Source organism: Danio rerio, chromosome 2 (assembly GCF_052040795.2).
Source record: "Danio rerio strain M-AB ecotype USA chromosome 2, GRCz13ab, whole genome shotgun sequence".
Lineage (NCBI taxonomy): Eukaryota > Metazoa > Chordata > Actinopteri > Cypriniformes > Danionidae > Danio > Danio rerio.
This window is the reverse complement of record NC_141022.1, coordinates 60273440-60298493: the sequence shown is the minus strand read 5'-3', so window position 1 is coordinate 60298493 and position 25054 is coordinate 60273440. Positions and strand designations below refer to the sequence as shown.

General features: G+C 37.8%; 2 protein-coding genes across 5 annotated transcripts in view; both read left to right on the top strand.

Moving 5' to 3' along the window:
- The window catches only part of arhgap45a (Rho GTPase activating protein 45a), a 64923-nt gene extending 52265 nt beyond the window's left edge, over positions 1 to 12658 (top strand). For 2 of the 4 annotated variants that reach the window (XM_087241648.1, XM_087241646.1), the window contains exons 18-23: positions 3293 to 3481; positions 3692 to 3829; positions 6316 to 6554; positions 9150 to 9360; positions 11946 to 11997; positions 12178 to 12658. In XM_087241648.1, coding sequence (XP_087097774.1) covers positions 3293 to 3481; positions 3692 to 3829; positions 6316 to 6554; positions 9150 to 9360; positions 11946 to 11997; positions 12178 to 12425 — 1077 coding nt within the window. In that variant the 3' untranslated portion in view covers positions 12426 to 12658. Of the gene's footprint in view, positions 1 to 3292; positions 3482 to 3691; positions 3830 to 6315; positions 6555 to 9149; positions 9361 to 11945; positions 12013 to 12177 lie in introns of all 4 variants that reach the window. The other 2 variants (XM_087241647.1, XM_087241645.1) reach the window with 1 other exon arrangement.
- The window catches only part of btbd2b (BTB domain containing 2b), a 1074195-nt gene that overhangs the window by 899257 nt on the left and 149884 nt on the right, over positions 1 to 25054 (top strand). The window lies entirely within an intron of this gene.

Genomic DNA, 25054 nt, shown 5'->3' with positions numbered 1-25054 from the left:
TGTTAGTCAGTTAATTAGTCAGAGTGACTGAGTGACTAACTAACCAACTGGCTGACTGACTGACTAACTAAGTGACTGAATAGCTAACTGACTAACTAACTAACTGACTAACTGACTGACTGACTGACAGTCAGTCAGTTAGTTAGTTAGTTAGTCAGTTAGTTAGTTAGTTAGTTAGTCAGTTAGTTAGTCAGTCAGTTAGTTAGTTAGTGAGTTAGTCAGTCAGTCGGTTAGTTAGTCAGTCGGTCAGTTAGTTAGTTAGTTAGTCAGTTAGTTAGTTAGTCTTAGTCAGTCAGTTAGTTTGTTAGTCAGTTAGTCGGTTGGTTAGTTAGTCAGTCAGTTAGTCAGTTAGTCACTCAGTCAGTCAGTCAGTTAGTCTGTTAGTCAGTCAGTCAGTTAGTTAGTCAGTCAGTCAGTCAGTCAGTCAGTTTGTCTGTCAGTCAGTCAGTCAGTTAGTCAGTCAGTCAGTCAGTCAAATAGTTAGTCAGTCAGTCAGTAAGATAGTCAGTCAGATAGTTAGTCAGATAGTTAGTCAATCAGTCAGTTAGTCAGTCAGTCAGTTAGTTAATTATTTAGTTAGTCAGTCTGTTAGTCAGTCAGTCAGTCAGTTAGTTAGTCAGTTAGTCTGTTAGTTAGTTGGTGAGTTAGTCAGTCAGTCGGTTAGTTAGTCAGTCGGTCAGTTAGTTAGTTAGTTAGTTAGTCAGTTAGTTAGTTAGTCTGTTAGTCAGTCAGTTAGTTTGTTAGTCAGTTAGTCGGTTGGTTAGTTAGTCAGTCAGTCAGTCAGTTAGTTAGTCACTCAGTCAGTCAGTTAGTTAGTCAGTTAGTCACTCAGTCAGTCAGTCAGTTAGTCTGTTAGTCAGTCAGTTAGTTAGTCAGTCAGTCAGTCAGTCAGTTAGTCAGTCAGTCAGTCAGTCAGTCAGTTAGTCACTCAGTCAGTCAGTCAGTTAGTCTGTTAGTCAGTCAGTCAGTCAGTTAGTCAGTCAGTCAGTCAGTTAGTCAGTCAGTCAGTCAGTCAGTCAAATAGTTAGTCAGTCAGTCAGTCAGATAGTCAGTCAGATAGTTAGTCAATCAGTCAGTTAGTCAGTCAGTCAGTTAGTTAGTTAGTTAGTTAGTCAGTCTGTTAGTCAGTCAGTCAGTCAGTCAAATAGTCAGTTAGTTAGTTTGTTAGTTAGTCAGTTAGTCTGTTAGTCAGTCAGTCAGTCAGTTAGTTAGTTAGTTAGTTAGTCAGTCTGTTAGTCAGTCAGTTAGTCTGTTAGTCAGTCAGTCAGTTAGTTAGTTAGTTAATTAGTTAGTTAGTCAGTCCGTTAGTCAGTCAGTCAGATAGTTAGTCAGTCAGTCAGTCAGCCAGTCAGTCAGTCAGTTAGTTAGTTAGTTAGTCAGTCAGTCAGTCAGATAGTCAGTCAGTCAGTCAGCCAGTCAGTCAGTCAGTTAGTTAGTTAGTCAGTCAGTCAGATAGTTAGTCAGTCAGTCAGATAGTTAGTCAGTCAGTCAGTCAGTCAGTCAGATAGTCAGTCAGTCAGTCAGTCAGTCAGTCAGTCAGTTAGTTAGTTAGTCAGTCAGTTAGTTAGTTAGTCAGTCAGTCAGTCAGTCAGATAGATAGTCAGTCAGTCTGTCAGTTAGTTAGTTAGTTAGTCAGTCAGTCAGTCAGTCAGTCAGTCAGTCAGATAGTTAGTCAGTTAGTTAGTTAGTTAGTCAGTCAGTCAGTCAGTTAGTTAGTTTGTCAGTCTGTCAGTTAGTTAGTTAGTTAGTTAGTTAGTCAGTCAGTCAGATAGTTAGTCAGTCTGTCAGTTAGTTAGTTAGTCAGTCAGTCAGATAGTTAGTCAGATAGTTAGTCAGTCAGTTAGTCAGTTAGTCAGTCAGATAGTTAGTCAGTCAGTCAGTCAGTTAGTTAGTCAGTCAGTCAGTCAGTCAGTCAGTCAGATAGTTAGTCAGTCAGTTAGCTAGTCAGTCAGTCAGTCAGTCAGTCAGTCAGATAGTCAGTCAGTCAGTCAGTTAGTTAGTCAGTCAGTCAGTCAGTCAGATAGTTAGTTAGTCAGTCAGTCAGTCAGTCAGTCAGTCAGTCAGATAGTTAGTCAGTCAGTCAGTTAGTTAGTTAGTCAGTCAGTCAGTCAGTCAGATAGTTAGTCAGTCAGTCAGTTAGTTAGTCAGTCAGTCAGTCAGATAGTTAGTCAGTTAGTCAGTTAGTTAGTCAGTCAGTTAGTTAGTCAGTCAGTCAGTCAGTTAGTTAGTCAGTCAGTCAGTCAGTCAGTCAGTCAGATAGTTTGTCAGTCAGTCAGTTAGTCAGTCAGTTAGTTAGTCAGTCAGTTAGTTAGTTAGTCAGTCAGTCAGATAGTTAGTCAGTTAGTTAGTCAGTCAGTCAGTCAGTCAGTCAGTCAGTTAGTAAGTTAGTTTGTTATAAAGCACATTTAAAAACAATAGTTGCTTACCAAAGTGCTGTTCAAAACAATAAAAACAAAAGAATGTACATGAGAATTAAATATGCAATCAAAAATGTATTTATATAAAACACTTCAGATAAAAATATGATTTAAGCTTGGATTTTAACAAAGAAATATAATAACAGAAAATATGACCACATTACCCCTCTTCTCAGAGGTCTTTGTTGGCTGCCTGTCCAATTCAGAATTGATTTTAATGTGCTTTTACTGGTATATAAATCCCTCCATAATCTAGCCCCATCCTATCTCGCAGAGCTGCTTCATTTTTACACTCCCGTGAGATCTCTTAGGTCAAGCGATCAGAATCTTCTTTCAGTTCCTCAGTCCAGACTGAAACGTGGAGGGGACAGAGCTTTCTCTGTGGCGAGTCCTCGGTTGTGTAACACCTTGCCCCTTAAGATTAGAATGATCTATTCCATCATTATCTATTTTTAAATCCGTCTTAAAACGCACCTTTTTAGCTTGGCATTTAAAGAATATTTTAATAGTTTCTACTGTTACATGTTTACAGATGTTTCTCCTGCCTTATTTCTACGTTTTTATGTACTGTCTTATTATTTTTACCTTGTCTTATGTACAGCACTTTGGTAAGTCTTATGACTCCTTTTAAATTTGCTCTATAAATAAATGAACTTGAAAGAAAGAGATGATACAGTTTGAATTGACATAGGTAAGCTGTTAGTTTGAGGCCACCCTTAGGTTCAGTTCAATTCATCTTTATTTCTGTATTGCTTTTACAGTGTGAATTCTGTCAAAGCACCCTTGCAAAAGCTCTGTCTCAACCTGCAGTGTGTAAAGATCCCTGAACACAGTGACCTAGTTGGATGTGTAATGTATGTGTGTTTTTGTTTTAGTGTTTTCTAGCGTGTCATAAGAAGTGTCTGGAGTCTCTGGCCATCCAGTGTGGGCATAAAAAGCTCCAAGGCCGCTTGCAGCTCTTTGGTCGGGATTTCTCTCAAGTCCTGCATGGTAAAGAGGACGCTGTTCCCTTCATCATCAAGAAATGCATCACGGAGATCGAGAGGAGAGCGCTCAAAATGAAGGTATGACGGAAAAAAATAATGAGGGGGCATTTACACAGTGTGCTTTTCCATTCAACAGCCCCATTGTGTAAAACTTACAAAAACTCCAGCAACAGAATGGTAGTAGATTGTGAGCAACAGCATATTCTGGTTTTGGTGATGATTTGGAAGCTTCAGAAATGTGATGCAGTAATCTGTATTAGAGTAATGCTTTATTTTTCATGTGTTCAGGGAATCTACCGTGTGAATGGAGTGAAGACCCGTGTGGAGAAGTTGTGTCAGGCCTTTGAGAATGGAAAAGAGCTGGTGGAGCTCTCGCAGGCGTCTCCACACGACATTAGTAATGTGTTAAAGCTCTACCTGAGACAGGTGAGGGTTACAGCGCATACAGTACTTATAGTACATACTGACTGCTTTACTTTTCTAATCCAAAAAGGAAAATTAGCCAATGATTGACTCACCCTTACTCTTCTGTAGGTTTACACGGTCTAAAAATTGCTGGGTTGTTGTAACCCAAATGTTAGGACAATTATGGACAAATAAAACTTGTTTTAAAAAGTGTGATTTAAATTTTACGGAAAATATTAACCTAACAGTTGGGTTTGCCCATCTGTTGGCTTACAACAACCTAGCATTTTAAGAATGTATGAATATCTTTTTTTTGTCAAATCCAATCTGAGTTATTTTAAAACATTTAAAAAATATTGTATCAAATAAATTTTCTAGAGTGAACTAACCCTTAAGCATTTTTCTTTTCATTGTGCAAGAAGCGTAAAAAAGGTGTTTTTCTATTTTTTTTTCTATTTTTATTCTGGAGAAAGTCTTATTTCTTTTAGTTTGACTGGAAAAAAAGAAAAAATTCTATATATATTATATATATAAATAATATTTATTATTAATTAGGGGTGTAACAATATTACACATGGAACCGAAATATTGCGATACACCAACCATGATACGTATCGTGAAACTCTTGTGGCGTACCGCAGTATTCTCACACCCCCTGCTGCCCATTGTGTTGAGGTTGATGTCACTTGTCTCTAACTAAATAAACCAATTTAAATATCTTTATTTTATCATATTTGATTCAATTGTATTAGTAATGATGAACTTTTGTTCTAAATAGTATATTCTAAAGTTAGTATTTTCCAAGTGCATGTCATATGACTTGAGTGAGCATCACACTCGGTTCTACTGTACGCAGGATGGCTGCTTCACATATTATTAAGATTGCAGATCCCCAGACACATTTAAGTCATCTGTGTGGGAACATTTTGGTTTTCCAGTGGAGTACAGGAATGGAATTCGTGTCGTAGAGAAAGCGCACGCCTATCTGTCGTAACTGTTTCACGAAACTTACTTATAACATTCAAAAAGTGTGGTAATTATATTTTACAATGTGAGGGTGTAAGCAAAAGACACTGACAACAGAACTGCCATACTACCAAAAGGTGATTTAATGTACAAAAGTGAAACCAGAGTAATGCCCAAAAAAATATTTACAATTATAAAAATATAATAAAGTAGCAAATTCAAACAAAGTATCAAACAAAAATTAGTTCAACTCAAGAGTAATGGGACGATAGTGAAGCCAAACAAAAGAAAGAAATATAATGAAACAATTCTAATTCATGAATAACCCTTTACCCTGCTAGAAACTGATGAAAAGAAAAAAAAGTTCTTCAGCGCCATGCGCCGCATTCTTCCCTATACTGAAATGTAGAATAAAATAAATACAAAGATGACCTTCACCTCTTACCTGATGCATTTAACAATACATTTTCTATGTGTTTGCAAAATGTAAGTCGAACGACAACTTCCCTGTCCACCTTACTCTGAGAAAAGAGTGAACTTGAGAAGGTATAGCTCAATATTGTCGGGAAGGAGCGGAGCCAAAAAATAACATACAAATCGATTGAAATAAAAATGGACAAACCTCACAAAATTTCTCAAAGTGGGCAAACGAAAGCAAGCAAAAACAACAAAAATCATAAATACACGAAAAACGAGATCAAAGAGAAAACAACGCTCTTTCCCACTCCTCTGACATGCTGTTTATAATCCCGCACTACGCTGTTTCCACTCTGTTTCAACTTTTCAGATTTGGGGTTGTGTATGTATGTATGGATGTATGGATGTATGGATGGATGGATGGATGGATGGATGGATGGATGGATGGATGGATGGATGGATGGATGGATAGATAGATAGATAGATAGATAGATAGATAGATAGATAGATAGATAGATAGATAGATAGATAGATAGATAGATAGATAGATAAAATATATAAAATATATAAAATATATAAAATATATATATAGATATCCTTGTGTGTATAACAGTATTTGTTCTGTAGTGGTTTTTTCTGTTCTGTCAAGAAAAAAATATTGCTTAAGGGGGCTGATAGTATTGATTTTAATTTTTTAAATTTTTTTTTTATTTATTTATTATTCTAGCCGGAATAAAACAAATAAGACTTTCTCCAGAAGAAAAAATATGCACTGCGAAAAATGCTTTTCTTACTTAGATTTTTTGTAAAAAATCTAAAAGTTCTTAAATCAAGAAGCATTTTCTAGACAAGCAAAATATATTGTTTTGTTTTAAAAAATAATAGGCCAAAATGAAGTGAGCTTTTCCCTAAATCAAGCAAAATAATCTGCCAATGGGGTAAGCAAAATGATCTTATCACAAATCGAAAAACAAGATTATTTTGCTTAGCCCATTGGCAGATTATTTTGCTTGATTTAGGGAAAAGCTCACTTATTTGACAAACAAAAGAAAAAAGATTCATTTTGATTTCAGCAGTATGTAATATGGTGTATTTTGTATTATTGCTCTCTGTGTGATCTGCAGCTCCCGGAGCCCATCATGCCCTTCCGGATGTATAATGAGCTGATGGGACTGGCCAAGGAGAGCCTGAATTCAGATGCATCTGAGTCCACTGATGGGGTAAAGAGCCCAGAACTGGTGGATCGTGGGCCAGAAACAGAAGCCGAAGTGCTGACACTGGTGGAGAAACTTAGAGAAGTGCTAAAGCGGCTGCCGAACACTAACATCGCCACGCTAAAGTACATCATTCAGCACCTGCGCAGGTCAGACTCTTCATCTGTGGAAAATATCAACACATTGTATTATTTATGTAGCAAATTAATATTATATAAGACAAATACAATTAGCAAAAATAAATACAATGTATTCATTTAGAAGTTTAGCAAATGTATATTTTAATTGTATAAAAAATTGTTAGATTAAAAATAGTATTACCGGCACGGTGACTTAATGGTTAGCACTGTGGCCTCACAGCAAGAAGGTCGCTGGTTCGAGTCCCGGCTGGGCCAGTTGGCATTTCTGTGTGGAGTTTGCATTTTCTCCCTGTGTTGGTGAGGGTTTCCCCCGGGTACTCCGGTTTCCCTCACAGTCCAAACATATGCGCTAAAAGGGAATTGATGAACTAAACTGGCCGTAGTGTGTGAATGTGAGTGTGTATGGGTGTTTCCTAGTACTGGGTTGTGGCTGGAAGGGCATCCGCTGTGTAAAACACATGCTGGCATAGTTGTTGGTTCAGTTCGCTGTTGCAACCCCTGATAAATAAGGGACTAAACCAAAGGAAAGTGAATGAATGAAAATAGTATTAATTAAATTAATAAGTATTTCTAGTTATTTTGATAAAAAATGTAATCTTAATTAAATAGTGTTTTTATTTTATCATATTAAATTATTTAAAATATATACAATAATTTTGTACAAATATAAGCTTAAAATATAATACATTTAAAATGTGAATTAAATTAAGTTCAGTGTAATATTTTCCCAACTTAAGTCAAATGTTTTATAATTATTCACATTATGGCAAAACAAAATAATTGATTATTGTATATAAGTATTTTATAGTTTGAGTATTACAGTTATTTGTAAGAAATATTTTTGAGTTTAGCAGAACAAAAAAGAAAACAAGTCATACAAATGAAAATAAATGTAAAAATAAATCAATAATAATAGCTTGGTTGTTAACAAAATCAATTTTTTATTCATAATATTTATACTTTTATTTCCAGTGATTTCAAAAGATTTTTTCTTTACATACATTTTCTTTATGAATTAGAGGAAGTACTTTTAAGTAATTACTTAGTTACTTGAAGTCATGATATAGGCTGCATTTACACTGCATGGTTCAAGTGACCTAATTCTGATGTTTTTCTCCCATGTGGCACTGATGGGATATGGCCCATGTACATATAAGCAGGAAAAAATCACATGGATTCCGATTTACTCAAATCAGATTCAGGCCTTGTTCGTATGTGGAAATGTATCTGCTATGAATTGGATCTGTGTCCTTGTGTCTGCGGTGTAAGCAGCTAATCAGACACATACAGTACATCAGGGGTTTTCAAAGTGTGAGGTGCGCCTCCCCTAGGGGGCGCCAGAGCATGTCAGGGGAGGCGCGGGAAAAAATATTATATGATAAAAATATAATTATTAAGTTTAATTATTATATGTATTTTTTATTATATTTAAACGTTTTAATTAAACAAAGCTAAAAAAAAAAAATAATACGTCTAAAATAAGAAAACCAGAAGGCCATAGCTGTGAATTCGCTTCTGTTTGGCTAGCCTGCCAATACTGGTATATGCCTGCTAATACAATGGATTGGTTTCTGAGACCCCCCCGATTCAAAGCCTTCTAGTTCAGGGGTTAAACCCAAAAGACGACGATATGATGATCAGTATTTGAGTTTAGGATTTACGTGGACAGGACCAGCTGATGAACCACGACCTTTATGTGTGGTTTGTCAAGATATTTTGGCTAATGACAGCATGAGACCCGCTAAACTTCGACTGTTTTGACTGGGATGGACAGTTCTTGGATCTGTTCTGTTCATATTGAACCATCATCCTAGCTTTAAAAACGTTATATTAATATACTTATTACTCTGTAAATAATTGCACTTTCATGCAAATGATGATAAAAGTGAGTTAACAGTCTGACATCTGTCTGTGTCTTTATATATATATATATATATGTGTGTGCGTGTGCGTGTGTGTGTGTGTGCGTGCGTGCGTGCGTGCGTGCGTGTTTGCGTTTGTGCGTGTTTGGGAGGAGAGGGCGCCAATGGATAAGTTGTGTCAAAAGGGAGGCCCACTGTCTTAGACTTTGAAAAACCCTGCAGTACATTACGTGCATAAATCATGCTATGGACGTTACTTTAAGATGGCAACTGGTTTAAAAAGTCCTAGATTAAAAGAAGATGGCTTTTCTGTCTTGAACTACAGTAAAACAACTTTTTGTTTTGGGATTCTTTGTCAGCAGCTAAGAGTAAATCGTTGGTTATTTTCACTAATGCGGTTTCTGTACTGTGATGAGCCCTGAAACCTGACTGGAACACTTCAAAAACACTGTCAGTTATCATTATCAGCTGTCAGTCTTTTTTTCCCTGCTCATTGTGCCTTTGCCGTGTGCTGTGTAAATGCAAATAATCAGACACGAGTCACTTTTAAGAGATGATATAAGCAGGTCATCGAAGAAATTGGATGCAGTCACAAAATCAGAATTTACAATCAAGATCTGCAGTGTAAATGTCATAAAGTCATAAAATCTACACAAGCTTAAATATTACCCATCAGTCTAGAGCAGTGAATGTTGTTAATTGATGTAAAATGATGACGTTGTTTTGTTTGTGTCTCTCTCAGGGTCTCAGAGCTGGAGCAGGAGAATAAAATGAGTGCCAGTAATTTAGGCATCGTGTTCGGGCCGACGCTAATGAGACCCAAACCCACCGGGGCCACAGTTTCCCTCTCGTCTCTGGTGGATTATCCTCATCAGGCCCGAATCGTGGAGGCTCTGATCGTCTTCCAGCAGAGCATCTTCATCTGCACGCCCAAATCTCCTGCTCAGCGTCAGGTCTGATGATTATTCAGTCATTCATTCTGTTTCTTTTCGGCTTAGTCACTTTATTAATTCGGGGTCGCCACAACGGAATGAACCACCAACTTATCCAGCATATGTTTTACGCAGCGGACGACCTTCCAGCCGCAACCAAACACTGGGAAACATCCATACACACTCATTCACATACACTACCGCCAATTTAGCTCATTAAATTCACCTGTACTGCATGTCTTTGGACTGTTGGGGAAACCAGAGCACCCAGAGGAAACCCACACCAACACGGGGAGAACATGCAAACTCCACACTGATGATTGTTCAATTCAAGTTTATTACTACAGCGCTTTTCACAATAATTATTGTTTCTCAGCAGCTTTACCTAAGGTGCACGTTATTGCATTACAATCAAAATCAGAAAACTTTAGGGGCCTCTTGTACAAAGACGTGTGTTAAATGAATAATAAAACATTGACAAAGCTGTAAATGTGCGTACGCAGTAAAAAAATCAGATGTATGAAACACTCCTTACGCGGAATCCCACATATATTCTCTTTGTACATCCGAATTAACATGAAAATGAGCGCAACATGCACAAGATCATTCTTGAGATGTTTCAGCAGCTTCATTAGAGTTCACCTGTGGTCAGTTCAGCTCATTGGACATAATCTGAAAAGGCTACACATGTCTATATAAGGGCCCAGGGTTGACATTGCATGCCAAAGCACAAACCAAGTATGAAGACAAAGGGCCCTATCATACACCCGGCGCAGTGTGGCGCAAGGCGCGGCGCAATAGTCTGTTGGTAGTTTCAGCTTGGCGCAAGAGTCGTTTTGAGGCGCTGCGCTACTCTGTTTAAATAGCAAATGCATTAGCACTCATTTGTGCGCCCATAGGCGTTCTGGTGTAAAAAGTAAGGTGTCCTGTGGCGCACTGCTGGCGCGTCGCTATTTTGAGAAACTATAATAGATTTTTCATTAGACCAAAACTAACCCGGTCTAAACTCCAGCGCAGAGTTGCGCCTCGCTTACGCACTGCTTAATACACACAAGAGAGCAATAGGCAAATATCTTTACATATGAAAAAAATTAAATATTAAGGATATATATAGGATAAAATAAGAATAGATATACAATATAAATATAAAGGATTAAAATATTACAAAACATATTATTTTCTAGCCTACATAAATATGAAAAATCACTGCTTTTATGTCTTCTTCATCTCGGGAGGCTTTTTCAGTTCATTCATAACAATTTGCTTTTGTATAATGTTATTATTATTAGCAGTATTATTTAATATATCCACATTTATGTTTGTTTTATTAAAAACAAGCTTAGATTTGTCCACCTGTCAGGTTTTAGACCATATGGGGCACAGCATGTGTTTTAGGATATAACTCAGGTTTTTGAGCACATTTTGTTATTATTATTCATTTATTCGTTTGCTGGAAATTAGAACTGAATTTAGAAATAGTTTTGAAACGAATATTTGCGCTTAACAAACTAAAGTACTTATTTATAGACTAATTGATGTCTGTGCGTAAAGGTTTCCCTATTCAAGAGCGAAAGTGAAAGTAGATCCATTATCTCTCATTCTCACGCAGTAGATGCTCTGTTTAACTGTTTTCTGTTAAAACACTGTTAACCGTTTGCTAGTGAAATGCTCATTTTTTTCCACTTAGACTTACTTTGCGTCCTGTAAATAGTGAATGCGCTCTTGGCGCGACGCAGTTGACTCTTAAAGGGAATGGGAGATGAGACTGTAATTGGTTTATTCTTAAAACACACCTATAACTCATTAAGAAAATAAACTCAACCCTTTTAGACCATGCGCCTTGGCGCAAAGCACATTTTCCCATCCTTAAATTAGCAAAAACGCGTCCTGACACGCCCTGAAAGAGTTTGAGCCCTGCGTTTTGCGCTTTGCGCATGGACCGTCAAAATAGAGCCCAAAGGAATTGTCTGTAGACCTCTGAGACAGGATTGTCTCCATGCACAAGGCTGGGGAAGGTTACAGAAACATTTCTGCTGCTCTGAAAGTTCCACTGAGCACAGCAGCCTCCATCATCCGTAAGTGGAAGATGTTTAAAACCACCAGGACTCTTTCTAGAGCTGACCGGCCATCTAAGCTGAGTGATCAGGGGGAGAAGAGCCTTAGTCAGGGAGGTGATCAATAACCCGATGGTCAATCTGTCTGAGATTCACTTGATACTTTTATTATTATTATTCCCTCCAGAACTGTCTTGAGCATCTGTCTGCCCTCCCTCACGCCTCCACAAGCTATCACATTCACCACATTCATTGCCTTTCGTCTTCTGAGGCGCAACTCATTTATTAGAGAAGAAAAAACAGCACAGTGGCATCTCCAAACGCACTAAACTACATTTTTCTGTCTGATAGTTGCTTCAGTTGACAGGAAGTGATGATTTTGGGCTCTTTTGTTTCTCATTGACTGGAAACGCTGCTTTATTCACAGACGTTTCAATCAATATTCCAGTTTTGAGCACAAATTTAATTCCCATCTTTGGATGGAAACACAGATAGTGAGGATGCAAGTGTTCTGCTGTTTCTGCTTTAATCATGCTCTTCTCCTACATTCAGGACAGTGAGACTGGAGCTCATGAAGAGCCAATCAGAGCCCATCAGGAGTGCGGTGAGACAACACACGGTGTATATTACAGATATTAGAAGTGATAACTATTAAATAATATATATTTAAATAAACTATTATTAATATATGTGTGTGTGTGTGTGTGTGTGTGTGTGTCTATCTGTGTGTCTCTCTCTGTTTGTGTGTATACGTGTGTGCGTGCATGCATGTGTGTGTGCGCAGGTGATTCAGTGGGCTCGTCAGGCTCTCAGGAGCGCTCTCTGGACTCAGACTCGGATGCGGAGGATCCGGCTGCTGGATTCAGACCCCACCGTCCACCTCTAGTTAGTCAGGAGAGCGAAACCAGCACAGAAGAAGACCAATTGAGTCCCAGAGCCAGTCTGGATCTGAGCGGCCTCGTCCCAGAAACCATCCCAGAGCAGAGCGTCCCAGAGCCTGCAGAAAACACCAGCGGCAGATCCCAGCAGTAAGAGCAGAATCCAGAGCGTACACATACACCACCGCCAGAGCTCAGTGTCATGCTTGTACAAGAAGCCTGTTCATTTGATCAAAAATACAGCACAATTGTGAATTATTACTCTTTAAATTTCTTATTGAAGGCATTTTAGTTTTTTAGTGCAAAAACATACTAGAAAATTATATTAAAGGGGTGGTCCACTACGGTATCATATTTTAAACTTTAGTTCATCTGTAATGTAGCTGTGTGAACATAAACAACACCTCTGAATGCCGCAAACGAAGTGCGCATATACCTAGAGCAGTGAAGAGGCATGGCCAGAGGCGCTGTAATGTTATAACAGAGATGCTTCCTGGGGATGTGGAGTTGATCTGCGAATCTCAGCACATTATGTTAGCTAACCAATCAGAGCCTCTTGATGGCGGGTCTTTTGGAGGAACTAGGAAACATGACAGTCATTTTCATGTTAGCTAAGTAGCTGAATACAATCAAAGTAAGGTATATGAAAAAAATAATGTGATTTTCTACAAATGAAGCATAAACACACATTACTTTGCACCCCATAAACACAACCAAGCCTTAAAAATGCACTCTGGACCACCCCTTTAATAAGACGACGTCCATCATTCATATAGTTCGAATCCTGACCCCCACATGAAAACTTAGAATAAAAAATAATAAAATGAAATTGTAATTGAATAAACAAACAAATAAAAAATAAGGATGTTCAATACTTTTACAGAAAGGAAGAGAGTTTTGAGTGCGTTTTAAAAGTCTTTTTTTTTGTGTGTGGTTTAAAAGAGCCCCTATTATTCTTTATAAAGGGTCATATTTTGGTTTTGGGCGTCTCCAACAACAGACTGATCTGCTTGCAAGGTCAAAAGACACTTTCATTGTCCTATAATCAGAGATGTATAAAGTACTAGAGACCCAGACTTAAGTCAAAGTACAAGTGCTCTATCAAAAAAGTGACTTGAGTAAAAGTTGAAGTGCTCTTTAAGCACTATACTTAAGTGGAAGTACTGAAGTATCCAACATTTTTTTTCTTCAGTATTGCAAGTAGTTTATTCTAAAATGTACTACTCATGTACTGAAAGTAAAAGTACTACTATTGTGTAATGTAGTTATTAAAGAAAGCAGTCAAAACACATCATATTGTTTTGTTTATTTTAAATATCTTTTTTTGGGGCACGTGATCAAGCAGAACGCAAAGAAACATGGCTTACGATGCTGTTTTTCTCTCGCGCTTGAACCACCGATCTGACTATAACAGCTTTAACACACCTTTCAAAGTTGTGCGTCACAAAAACACTCCGTAATCCACTCAAAACGCTATTGAAACCTATTTTCGGATCGCAAATTACTGGTTGTAAACAATATAAACGAAAGTTCTAAACAATCTACCGAAAGACGCTGGTCACTATGGCGCCCTCCATGCAGTAGCCAAGAAAAAGGTCTATAATTATAACGAATAGGGGTGTGAATCTACACTGGTCTCACGGTTTGATTCATTACGATTATCATGCCATCGATTCGATTTAATTCGATGTCTCGGTGCATTGACGATGCTTTCCATACATAATTAGATTTTTTCTTCACAACACATGAATTTTTTTTATTAAAATATATATTTTATTTATATAATATTTGTAATAAAATTTTGTGCTTTATCACAGCAGTTAGATATATGAACTGTGCCCTTAATTTGACCCATAATCACAGCTGAAGCCCGCGCTTTACTTTTAGCATTGGAGTATATAGAAATTGCCCAACAAAAGAAATCCATCATTTTTACAGACTCTAAATCATGCCTCCAAGTTATGAAATCTTCAACGAATGATCATCCTTTGATTGATAATATTTTAACTAAAGTTCACCAACTACAAAATCAGTTTTATCACATCATTTTCTGCTGGGTTCCTGGACATGTCGGACTTTCAGGCAATGAGCGAGCTGATGCAGCTGCTAAAGATGCTTTGAAGCAAGTAGTGAACAAATGCCAAAGTCCTCCGTCAGAGATGAAACCTTTTATCAACGCTTACATTTTAAACAAGTGGCAAAAGGAATGGGATGCATTAGAAAACAATAAACTACATGAAATCCAACCTGAAGTTTCACACAGAATTTTAAGACAATTTAAGAATCAATTTGATCAAGTAGTTTTTAACCAGATGTCGTATTGGGCATACGAGAATTACACATGGTTTTTTGCTCCAAGGTGAAAACCCTACTCAGTGTTTGTGCTGCAAAACTCCTCTTACTGTAAAACATATTTTACTGGACTGTCCTGCTTTTACTGATTCCAGAAGGACTTTTTATAAAATGAACTCTTTTAAGGACATTTTTGACAAAGTGAAACCAGAAAAGATTTTAGAATTTTTATCATGTATTAACACAAAAAAATCTTATTTAATTTATGTTTTATTTTGTTTGTTGATTTTTAAATTGTATATTTATTTTTGAAAGATTCCTGCCATGAAGATAGCCTTGGTTGCTGACATGGCACTAAATAAAAAATACATTACATTACATCCCTTAATCTGCTCAAAGAAAACACTCTTTCTGAATGTATCAAACAAAACTCCAACACATGCATAGAAGACAGCATGAGCGTTTATAGCTGATAAACTAATGTAAATATAATCCTGCTTGCTTTTTGAGCGCTGGCAGTTGAGGTCTTACACCCTTATGATTGGTTATTGTCTTGACCTGCTTAACAGAAAGGGCTGCAATCGGCTTTAGAAATGTAAGCGCCGTTCACTGATGAGTTATGCGGGAAGAACAGCTGCGGTTACAGTCGATATGCATATAATACGCGGTTATCACAGGTAATAGACACAGTGGAGAAAACTTGCACCTCTGGCGCGCTCGTGTCTGGATCCACAAGTATCGCTTTTACAGCCAAGAGGAAAGGAAGTTACCTCACAAACAGGCCAGCGGGTCAAACATCCAAAGTGAGAGGTAAAGATGGAGTTTTACAGCATTTCTAATGAAATAGCTGCTCGTGTGCTGTGCCGGCTTCATTGTAGTAAGAGCGTTATTTACTCGCCCTCGCCTCCTTCACCATAGTATTCTACTGCAACATCACGCATAGAAGATAAATGACGTCAGTACGTAATAATCGGTTATGATATCAATAATTTTGACACCCCTAGTAACGAGTAATGATGCAGCACTTAAAAATGTATTATAAATTCTAATAATATTTCACAACTTTGACTGTATTTTTTTGATCAAATAAATGCAGGATATGTTTCTTATGAAATATTGAAATCTCAAACTGTTGACCGGTAGTGTATATTAACAGTATTTTTTCTATTGAAATCAGTATCATTTCCAAAACTTATCCAAAATAAACGATTGCTTATATTATGTTTTGGTGTTTATATTCAGATGATGCTGGTTAAATTCTCTATATCATTATTATCATACAAATATGCACTAGTGTATAAACCATGAACGAAACTGGACTGCAAACATTACTGAAACGTGTATTAATATGATATGATCCGTATCTTGTAAATATTCTATCTTGAGTTTTGCATAAAATCTCCATATATATTTGATCATAAGATGCAGAGTTTAATGTTTTGTTTTTCAATATTTATTATAGCTTTATTAATGCACTGGAGTTTGTTTTATTTTTGCAAATGAGCGTATCAATTGTGTTATGGACGGTTAAAATGAACTAACAACAGCCATGCTGCTGGTCAGTGCTGGTTTTAATGCTTATATATATAAATTATATATATATATATATATATAGTACAGACCAAAAGATTGGAAATACCATCTCATTCAAAGAGTTTTCTTTATTTTCATGACTATGAAAATTGTAGATTCACACTGAAGGCATCAAAACTATGAATTAACACATGTGGAATTGAATACATAACAAAAAAGGGTGAAACGACTGAAAAATATGTCATAGTCTAGGTTCTTCAAAGTAGCCACCTTTTGCTTTGTTTACTGCTTTGCACACTCTTGGCATTCTCTTGATGAGCTTCAAGAGGTAGTCACCTGAAATGGTCTTCCAACAGTCTTGAAGGAGTTCTCTGAGATGCTTGGTACTTGTTGGCCCTTTTGCCTTTTCTCTGCCGTCCAGCTCACCCCAAACCATCTCGATTAGGTTCAGGTCCGGTGACTGTGGAGGCCAGGTCATCCGGCGCAGCACCCCATCCCTCTCCTTCTTGGTCAAATAGCCCTTACACAGCCTGGAGATGTGTTTGGGGTCATTGTCCTGTTAAACAATAAATGATGGTCCAACTAAATGCAAACCAGATGGAATAGCATGCCGCTGCAAGATGCTGTGGTAGCCATGCTGGTTCAGTATGTCTCCAATTTTGAATAAATCCTCAACAGTGTCACCAGTAAAGCACGCCCACACCATCACACCTCCTCCTCCACGCTTCACGTTGGGAACCAGGCATGTAGAGTCCATCTGTTCACCTTTTCTGCATCGTACAAAGCAACCGTGGTTGGAACCAAAGATCTCAAAGTTAGACTCATCAGACCAAAGCACAGACTTCCACTGGTCTGGCGTTTTTTAGCCCAAACAAGTCTCTTCTGCTTGTTGCCTGTCCTTAGCAGTGGTTTCCCAGCAGATATTCTACCATGAAGGCCTGATTCACAGTCTCCTCTTAACAGTTGTTCTAGAGATGTGTCTGCTGCAAGAACTCTGTGTGGCATTGACCTGGTCTCTAATCTGAGCCGCTGTTAACCTGCCATTTCTGAGGCTGGTGACTCGGATGAATTCATCCTCCGCAGCAGAGGTGACTCTTGGTCTTCTTTCCTTTGGCGGTCTGCATGTAAGCCAGTTTCTTTGTAGTGCTTGATTGTTTTTGTGACTGCTCTTGGGGACACTATCAAAGTTTTCCCAATTTTTCGGACTGACTGCCCTTCATTTCTTAAAGCGCACATAGTTTACCCCTTTTTTAAGATTTAATATTAGTATTATGGTTCTTCTGAGTGTGCCAGTTTAGGTTCAGTTCAACACACAGTTCAGATGTTTTTATTATAATGTGCTCAAAAGTGTTATTTTGGGGGCGTGTACACAGCTTGCTCTTTAGGGGCGTGTTGCTTCACATGAAAATTAGTTTCAAATTCCCGCCCAATGTAACAAGGGGGCGGAGCCAAGAGCTCACCCGCACTTTGTTTGGCAACAGACAGGCAGACAGAGAGAAGCGACATGAGTGAGAGAACCAGCATTCAGCGGTACATGTACGAGTCGGACACAGACCAAACAGAAAGTACAAAGTCATTTGTGTCTTTGTATAGTTCTACAGCCATCTGTGTGCTAGTTTAATGTTCTGAGCTTGTACACCGAGACTAATAACCACGCACACTGAATCAACTTTGACAGAGGCACCGGATGCAGAGCGACACGGCACACCAGACACACTCTGTGGTGCGGCAGAAACATGAAGTGTCCCGAGTCATCGCGCCACGCAGCGCCATGCATTTTAGAATTCTAATTCTGAACATAGGTCACTATCAGGGTACACACAACAGCACTTCAAGTCGGCGGCTGTCCACGGCACCCAGCTGCCGACTTGAAGCGCTGTTGTGTGTACACTGATAGAAACCCATGTTTAAAATTCTAAAATGCATGGCACTGCGCGACGCAGAGCAGCGCTTCTGGTGTGCGACCTGTATGCAAGTTTATCATTTTATTTCCAATGGAGAGACGCGCACATGAGTCAATGCGCATGCACTTTTCCAGCTGCACCAAGTCAAGATCATAGGGAGCTTCTGTGATCACGAAAAATGCAAACGGCTGAAGTTTAAGTACACAAATTTGCAATAATTCCGATTAGAGTTATAATGTGGAGAATATTGATCTTGTGTTGAGCTCAATGAGCCTTACGTCTAAAACTAGAGCAAAGGTGTTCCTTTAGTGACATCTCTTTTGACTCGCGCTGAAAATGGTGGAAGTGAAACAACAAACTGAGGATATAGGGTATATGCCGAGCTAGTGCTGTTCCCATGCTAATACACTTCCGGTGACCTGTTATTGTGAACTTTTTTCCATTTTATGTTCCTTATACAGCATCGATGTTGTAATGTCATAAAAATACATTCAGTTAAATAAACTTTAGCATTTAATTAGTTGCTCAAGCGTAAAATGAGACAAAAAGCCGTTTACTCGCACGCGCCCGTCAGAATCGACAGACTAATGCAGAAGCTCCATTGAATATAATGGGGTAAAAATAAATGCTCGTATTACAAAGATATGGTTGGAGAAATTTAATTTAATGCAGTGCTTCTTGTACAATCTGAGACCCACTTCAAATCGGATATCACTCAGCTAGTGGAGATCGCTGATTTTTAAAGAAAACAGACCTTAAACGCACCGGATTTTGCATTGGGATTCACTTCGCCGGAAGCACTTAACCCAGGTTACTGGCAAATTAAAAGTCCTATTAGCATGCTTCGGCACATACCCCATTATCGTGACGCACCTGTCAATCAATATTGGTGGGCGGGGGGACTGCACTCTTACGTAAAGTTGCAGTCGGTCTGAAAACCGCTCCAATTGGTCCACCGTTTTTATGTTATTAAATTGAAAAAAAAGGGCTGTGTGTTTATATCACCCCAATATGACAGTCTATACACTATACTTGCACACACGTCTGTCCAAACAGCTTGAGAAGTAGATTTTTCACCATAGGTGCCCTTTAAAGCAATGATGGCCATTTGTTTTTCTTTACTTGGCTGTTTTTTTCTTGCCATAATACAAATTCTAACAGTCTATTCAGTATGACTATCAGCTATGTATCTACTTGACTTCTGCACAACACAACTGATGGTCCCAACCCCTTTTATAAGGCAAGAAATCCCACTTATTAAACCTGACAGGGCACACCTGTGAAGTAAAAAACTATTTCAGGTGACTACCTCTTAAAGCTCAAGAGAATGCCAAGAGTGTGCAAAGCAGTAATCAAAGCAAAAGGTGGCTACTTTGAAGAACCAACAATATGACACATTTTCAGTTGTTTCACCCCCTTTTTTATTTTGTTATGTATATAATTCCACATGTGTTAATTCATAGTTTTGATGCCTTCAGTGTGAATCTACAATTTTCATAGTCATGAAAATAAAGAAAACTCTCTGAACGAGAAGGTGTTTCCAAACTTTTGGTCTGTACTGTACATATATTATACCCATTTGTGCAGTTTTGATAGTGGTCGTGAGTGAAACGTGTGTGTGCTACTTTCTGTCAGGCATTTGCTTTATTTGAAATAGTGTTTACATCTCATATTTCTGCATTATTATTGTTATAAGTGCTGTGTTGTGTGTCTATACTAGTTGAAAGCGTCTCATGATTGTAGTGCCATGTTAACTAAAAAAAAAAAAAGCCTTAACCAGTACTTGACTGTACACCATGGTGACTGAATTAAAGCCATTATTATGAATCTGTACATATTTCTGGACACATTTATATGCAATAAATATATAACTTGTACTATATTTGTTTTACTTTCTATGCTTTATTTTGAATCTAAGCTTGTATTATAAGTATATCTATTGTTTTGTGTTTTTTTGAGTTTGACATGGCTTTTTTGTTTTAATTTTTATGTAATACTTAAAAGCTTATATTAGTTTGTATGTAAAATTCTTTTTTATTTTGGTATTTTATATATAATCTAGATTACTCACTGTAATCTTGGATTTAATGTAGATTAATCTAGATTAAAATGACTAATTTAAATTCTGCCAAAGGCATTTCGAAAATGTGTGCTACCCAAATAATGACCAAGAGTAAGGCTTTGAGAACGGGTTTCTCAAGCCAGGTGGCGCATGATCTCCTGTTTCCAAAATGCATCACAAACTGCTTGAGAAACTGTTCTACTATGATAATTGGTGATGAATATAAATGATGTTCAATAAGATGTATGTGTGTTTACTAACTGTTTATTCAGTTAAACATGAAATTTGGACTGTAGGCCTACATAAGCTCAAAACAGCAATTTTTGATGACCTTAATCCGACTAAAGTCATAACTGAACTAAACAGAAATGGAATTAAGACGTGGAGTATGCAGATATTAGAGGATATGTTGAAGCAAACACCGCAATCAAACTATTATCGTCATGTAGAACTTTTCACCATATTTTCCGACAAGATCCACACACAGCTGTCAGTAAAGGACTGCACACACACATACACACAAACATCGCATATGCGTTAGTTTATTCTTCCCATTTGGCGTGCGTTATTAAATTCTATAACACTCTCACCAGTCCTTACTCCTTATTTGCATCTAATACCCCAGTTTGTCACGGAGGCATGAATGAAAACTTCATGAGTTAAAATGAAACTGCCGAACTGCGGTTAAGGTCACCCCAAATTACAGGAAACTTTTACAGGAAAGCACTTCACGTAAACACCTTTATTACTGTATATTATTGTCTATTAAGGCAAATAACTAGACTACAGATATCCATGTAAGCATAGTCAGTAGTGTCTTCGAAGTAAGAGAAAGATCCAGAAGGGCACTTTTTTTGTCAGACTGCTCACCGGTCAGGTATACAACCGCGCTAAAATATCAAGGTGAAAGTCATCATAGCTTGCGTAAAACAGACCTAGCTCCAACCCAACTTTGAGAATAGATTAACAGCGATATTTTTTTAATAGCACAATAAGAGTCTCACATTAACGCCGATAACAGCCCACCACTAATATATATATATATATAACCCGATTCACATGGGGCTTCAGCATCAATGCTTGACGGAGTGTCTGAAGTTGGGGCTGACGCAATCATCATAGCAGCATCAGCCAATGAAATTAGTCCGCAGTCGACTACTGTCTGAGCTGGTGTATTTGCATAAAGTGATCTGATTGGCTGGAGCGTCTGTTGGAGCTTAAAAAGTTGAAGTTCCCAAATTCTGCAGCGAGCAACGCCACTGAAGTGTCGCCGACTGAAGTTCGGCAACCCTTGACGTCACCCATTCAAAGTGAATGTGAAGCGTTGATGCTGACACCCCGTGTGAATGAGGCGTAATGGAAGGAAGGGGCTGGAAGGGCATCCACTGCTTGAAACATATGCTGGAATAGTTGGCAGTTCATTCCGCGGTGGCGACCTCTAAAATAGAGACGAAGCTAAAAGAAAATTTATGAACGAAAGTACGTATATACATAAAAAGTGTGTGCTGTTGCATTCATGTAAACCAGGGGTCACCAATCTCGTTCCATGAGGGCTGGTGTCACTGCAGGGTTTAGCTTCAACTTGAGAGGGGTTTGGCTGCAGACTTGGTGCAGTGCAATCTGAGCTGCATTCAATGTTTTTTAATGCGCTCACCTAACCCCACCCCTAACCCTACTTGTCATAATGACGTCACTCACTCCATTGAGTCTGACATTGCATCGCTAAGAGATGCAGTCTCAGCTTGCATCATTGTTTTAGTATGCCCCAAATTTTAGTATGTAAAATGTTTCAGCATACCAAAAAGGTTTTAGTATGGTATGCGTTTATGCAAGTGAGACAAGTGTGGTGCTAATCGACAAGAGAAGGCACCAATAAAGGTCCATACACCATACCAGGGGTTTTCAAAGTCTAAGACAGTGGGCCTCCCTTTTGACACAACTTATCCATTGGCGCCCCCCTCCTCCCAAACACGCACACACACATATATATATATATATATCTACAGATCCAGTAATGCGGAAATGGAGTGTGCTGCTAGAAGCGGGGATGAAAAGAGCTGGAAAACTCTAAAGCAGGTCGCACACCAGAAGCGGCGTTCGGCGGCGCGCCGCGCAGCGCCATGTATTTTAGAATTCTAAACATAGGTTTCTATCAGGATACACACGACTTGCGGCGCCCGGCGACGGCTCAGGACGCAGTTCATTTTTCAGCCGCGCCACAGAGCGCCATCTGATTAGTTTCATGTTAAATATCATTCGAATGTGCGCGTCTGGTGTGTGATACTTATAAACTGTCATGTACATCTGAAAACGGAAGCGGGGCTGCAGACATTCGCCTCTCTGATTGGGGCTTTTCCTGAATATTAAGTAGCCTAACACGCACAGTTCAGTCCTGCATTATCTCCGTGTAAGTTCAGACTTCGCAAGTTTGATCAAGGCTGCAGTCTCTTCTTCTCAGTTTGATATGGAAAAGCAGACTATACCGAGGACACGGGTAAATCTTCAAAGGGAACAGTGTACTTTATAACTTCATTCACATTACCCTGGCTTCGTTGTTTCACTTTCTCAACAATAAAATGTAAACATGATTTAAGGAACTGCCTATTTTCATTTAAATATTAGCAACTTAGACAGCAGACATGTTGAGGCGTCGTGCTGCATAAGATGAGCGTCATCTTCACTGTGTGGATATTTATAACAAAACGGAGCCGATAAAAACACTGCCTCCTTTCAATTTCAGTGAAAATACGAAACACAGCCTCTCTTTTGCTGAGTATCAGTTTTAAGAATCGATAATGGCCATTATAAAAGTATAACATACAATAAGTTTATACATTATAGGAAATAAAGGCAAGCGATCAGTCAATATACAGAATGTAAGTGCTTACATTAATCATTAACTTATCTTTGCGCTCAGCCAAAACACGTTACCTGAGAACAAGTAATAGATTCCAATGACCAAAGTCAGGGAATATGTCGTTAGATAAAGACAACAAGATGAATGAAATATCCCGTTTAATAAATATAGTGAGATTAGATCCAGCGGGAGATGCTTGATGAGAAGTCCGACTAGCAGAGCTCTCATCTGGGTAGATGGGCTGAGTGTGATTAAATGTTGAATGTGATGAGTTTTCAACAATACTAAATTGAAACTTTATTTTTTTACATGGTTGAATAATTTTTTGTTATTAAAATTGAAGTTCCTGTTTCAAAGCTTACAGATAGATGACTAATTTGTATGTCATTGACACTTTTGGCACTTTTTTGGAGTATTTTCATAAGTTTTGTTTTTTCCTGTAAATGATTCAATAAATACCGTACCGTGACATTCATACCGAGGTATTACCGTACCGTGAAATTCTGATACCGTTACATCCCTAATATATATATATATATTTATATTTATATATGTATATATATTTATATTTATATATATATTTATATATATATATATATATATATATATATATTTATATATATATATATATATATATATATATATATATATATATAGATATATTTATATATATATATATATATATATATATATATATATATATATAGATATATATATATATATATAAATAGATATATTTATATATATATATATATATATATATATATATATATATATATATATATATAGATATATATATATATATATAAATAGATATATTTATATATATATATATATATATATATATATATATATATATATATATATATATATATATATTTATATATATATATATATATATATATATATATATATATATATATATATTTATATATATATATATATATATATATATATATATATATATATACAGTATATATAAAGACACAGACAGATGTCAGACTGTTAACTCACTTTTATCATCATTTGCATGAAAGTAGCCTATTTTAATATAACGTTTTTAAAACTAGGATGATGGTTCAATATAAATAGAACAGATCCAAGAACTGTCCATCCCAGTCAAAACAGTCGAAGTTTAGCGGGTCTCATGCTGTCATTAGCCAAAATATCTTGACAAACCACACATAAAGGTCGTGGTTCATCAGCTGGTCCTGTCCACGTAAATCCTAAACTCAAATACTGATCGTCATATCGTCGTCTTTTGGGTTTAAGCCCTGAACTTGAAGGCTTTGAATCGGGGGGTCTCAGAAACCGATCCATTGCAGTGCACATGCCCTTTTTAGTCCTGGATAGAAAGTGCCCTTCCAAAATGATCAAAAGTGCCCCCGCGACGCGGCACACCCTCGGTCCCGCCCTTCAGTAGGCGCGCGACAACACCGCTCTTGAGCGTGCGCGCGACAACACAGCTGATCAGAACGCGCGCGACAATAAACTTAATTAAACTTAATAATTATATTTTTATTATATATTTTTCCCGTGCCTCCCCTGACATGCTCTGGCGCCCCCCAGGGGAGGCGCGCCTCACACTTTGAAAACCCCTGCACCATACTAATCAAGCAATACAACTGTTTATTGCTGGTACACACAGCTGATATCAATTATCACAATAATATTCAATAATCATGAATCATACTCATGAACATCATTAATCGAAATACAACTAAATTGCATAAAAGGCTTATAATGCAAAATAAAGATGAGGTTACATGAATAAAAGACAGATAATGAAAACTTCAAGCAATTTGATACAAGTATATACAACCTCAGAGACGTGCCATCATTTTCCTCTTCAAAGACTGGGGAGCCCGTTGCAGTCACATTGGAAAACCAACACGTGTGTCCGAGAATGCCGGGCAATGCGAGCTTATCCCACGGCTGAGCTTCCAATGTTTCAGCAAGAAACCCTCACCTTTATAGTCAAAATTTGGGTGCTGGCCAAAGGTCGGCCTAATAGGTAAGAGAGAAGTGCGAGTTGATCAGGCCCACCTCCTCTCTCAGCTAGGTGCACATTATTTCTGATTGCAAAGCACTAATTTGAGGTTTGTAGTGTCAGCATGATTATCTAGAGTCAATAT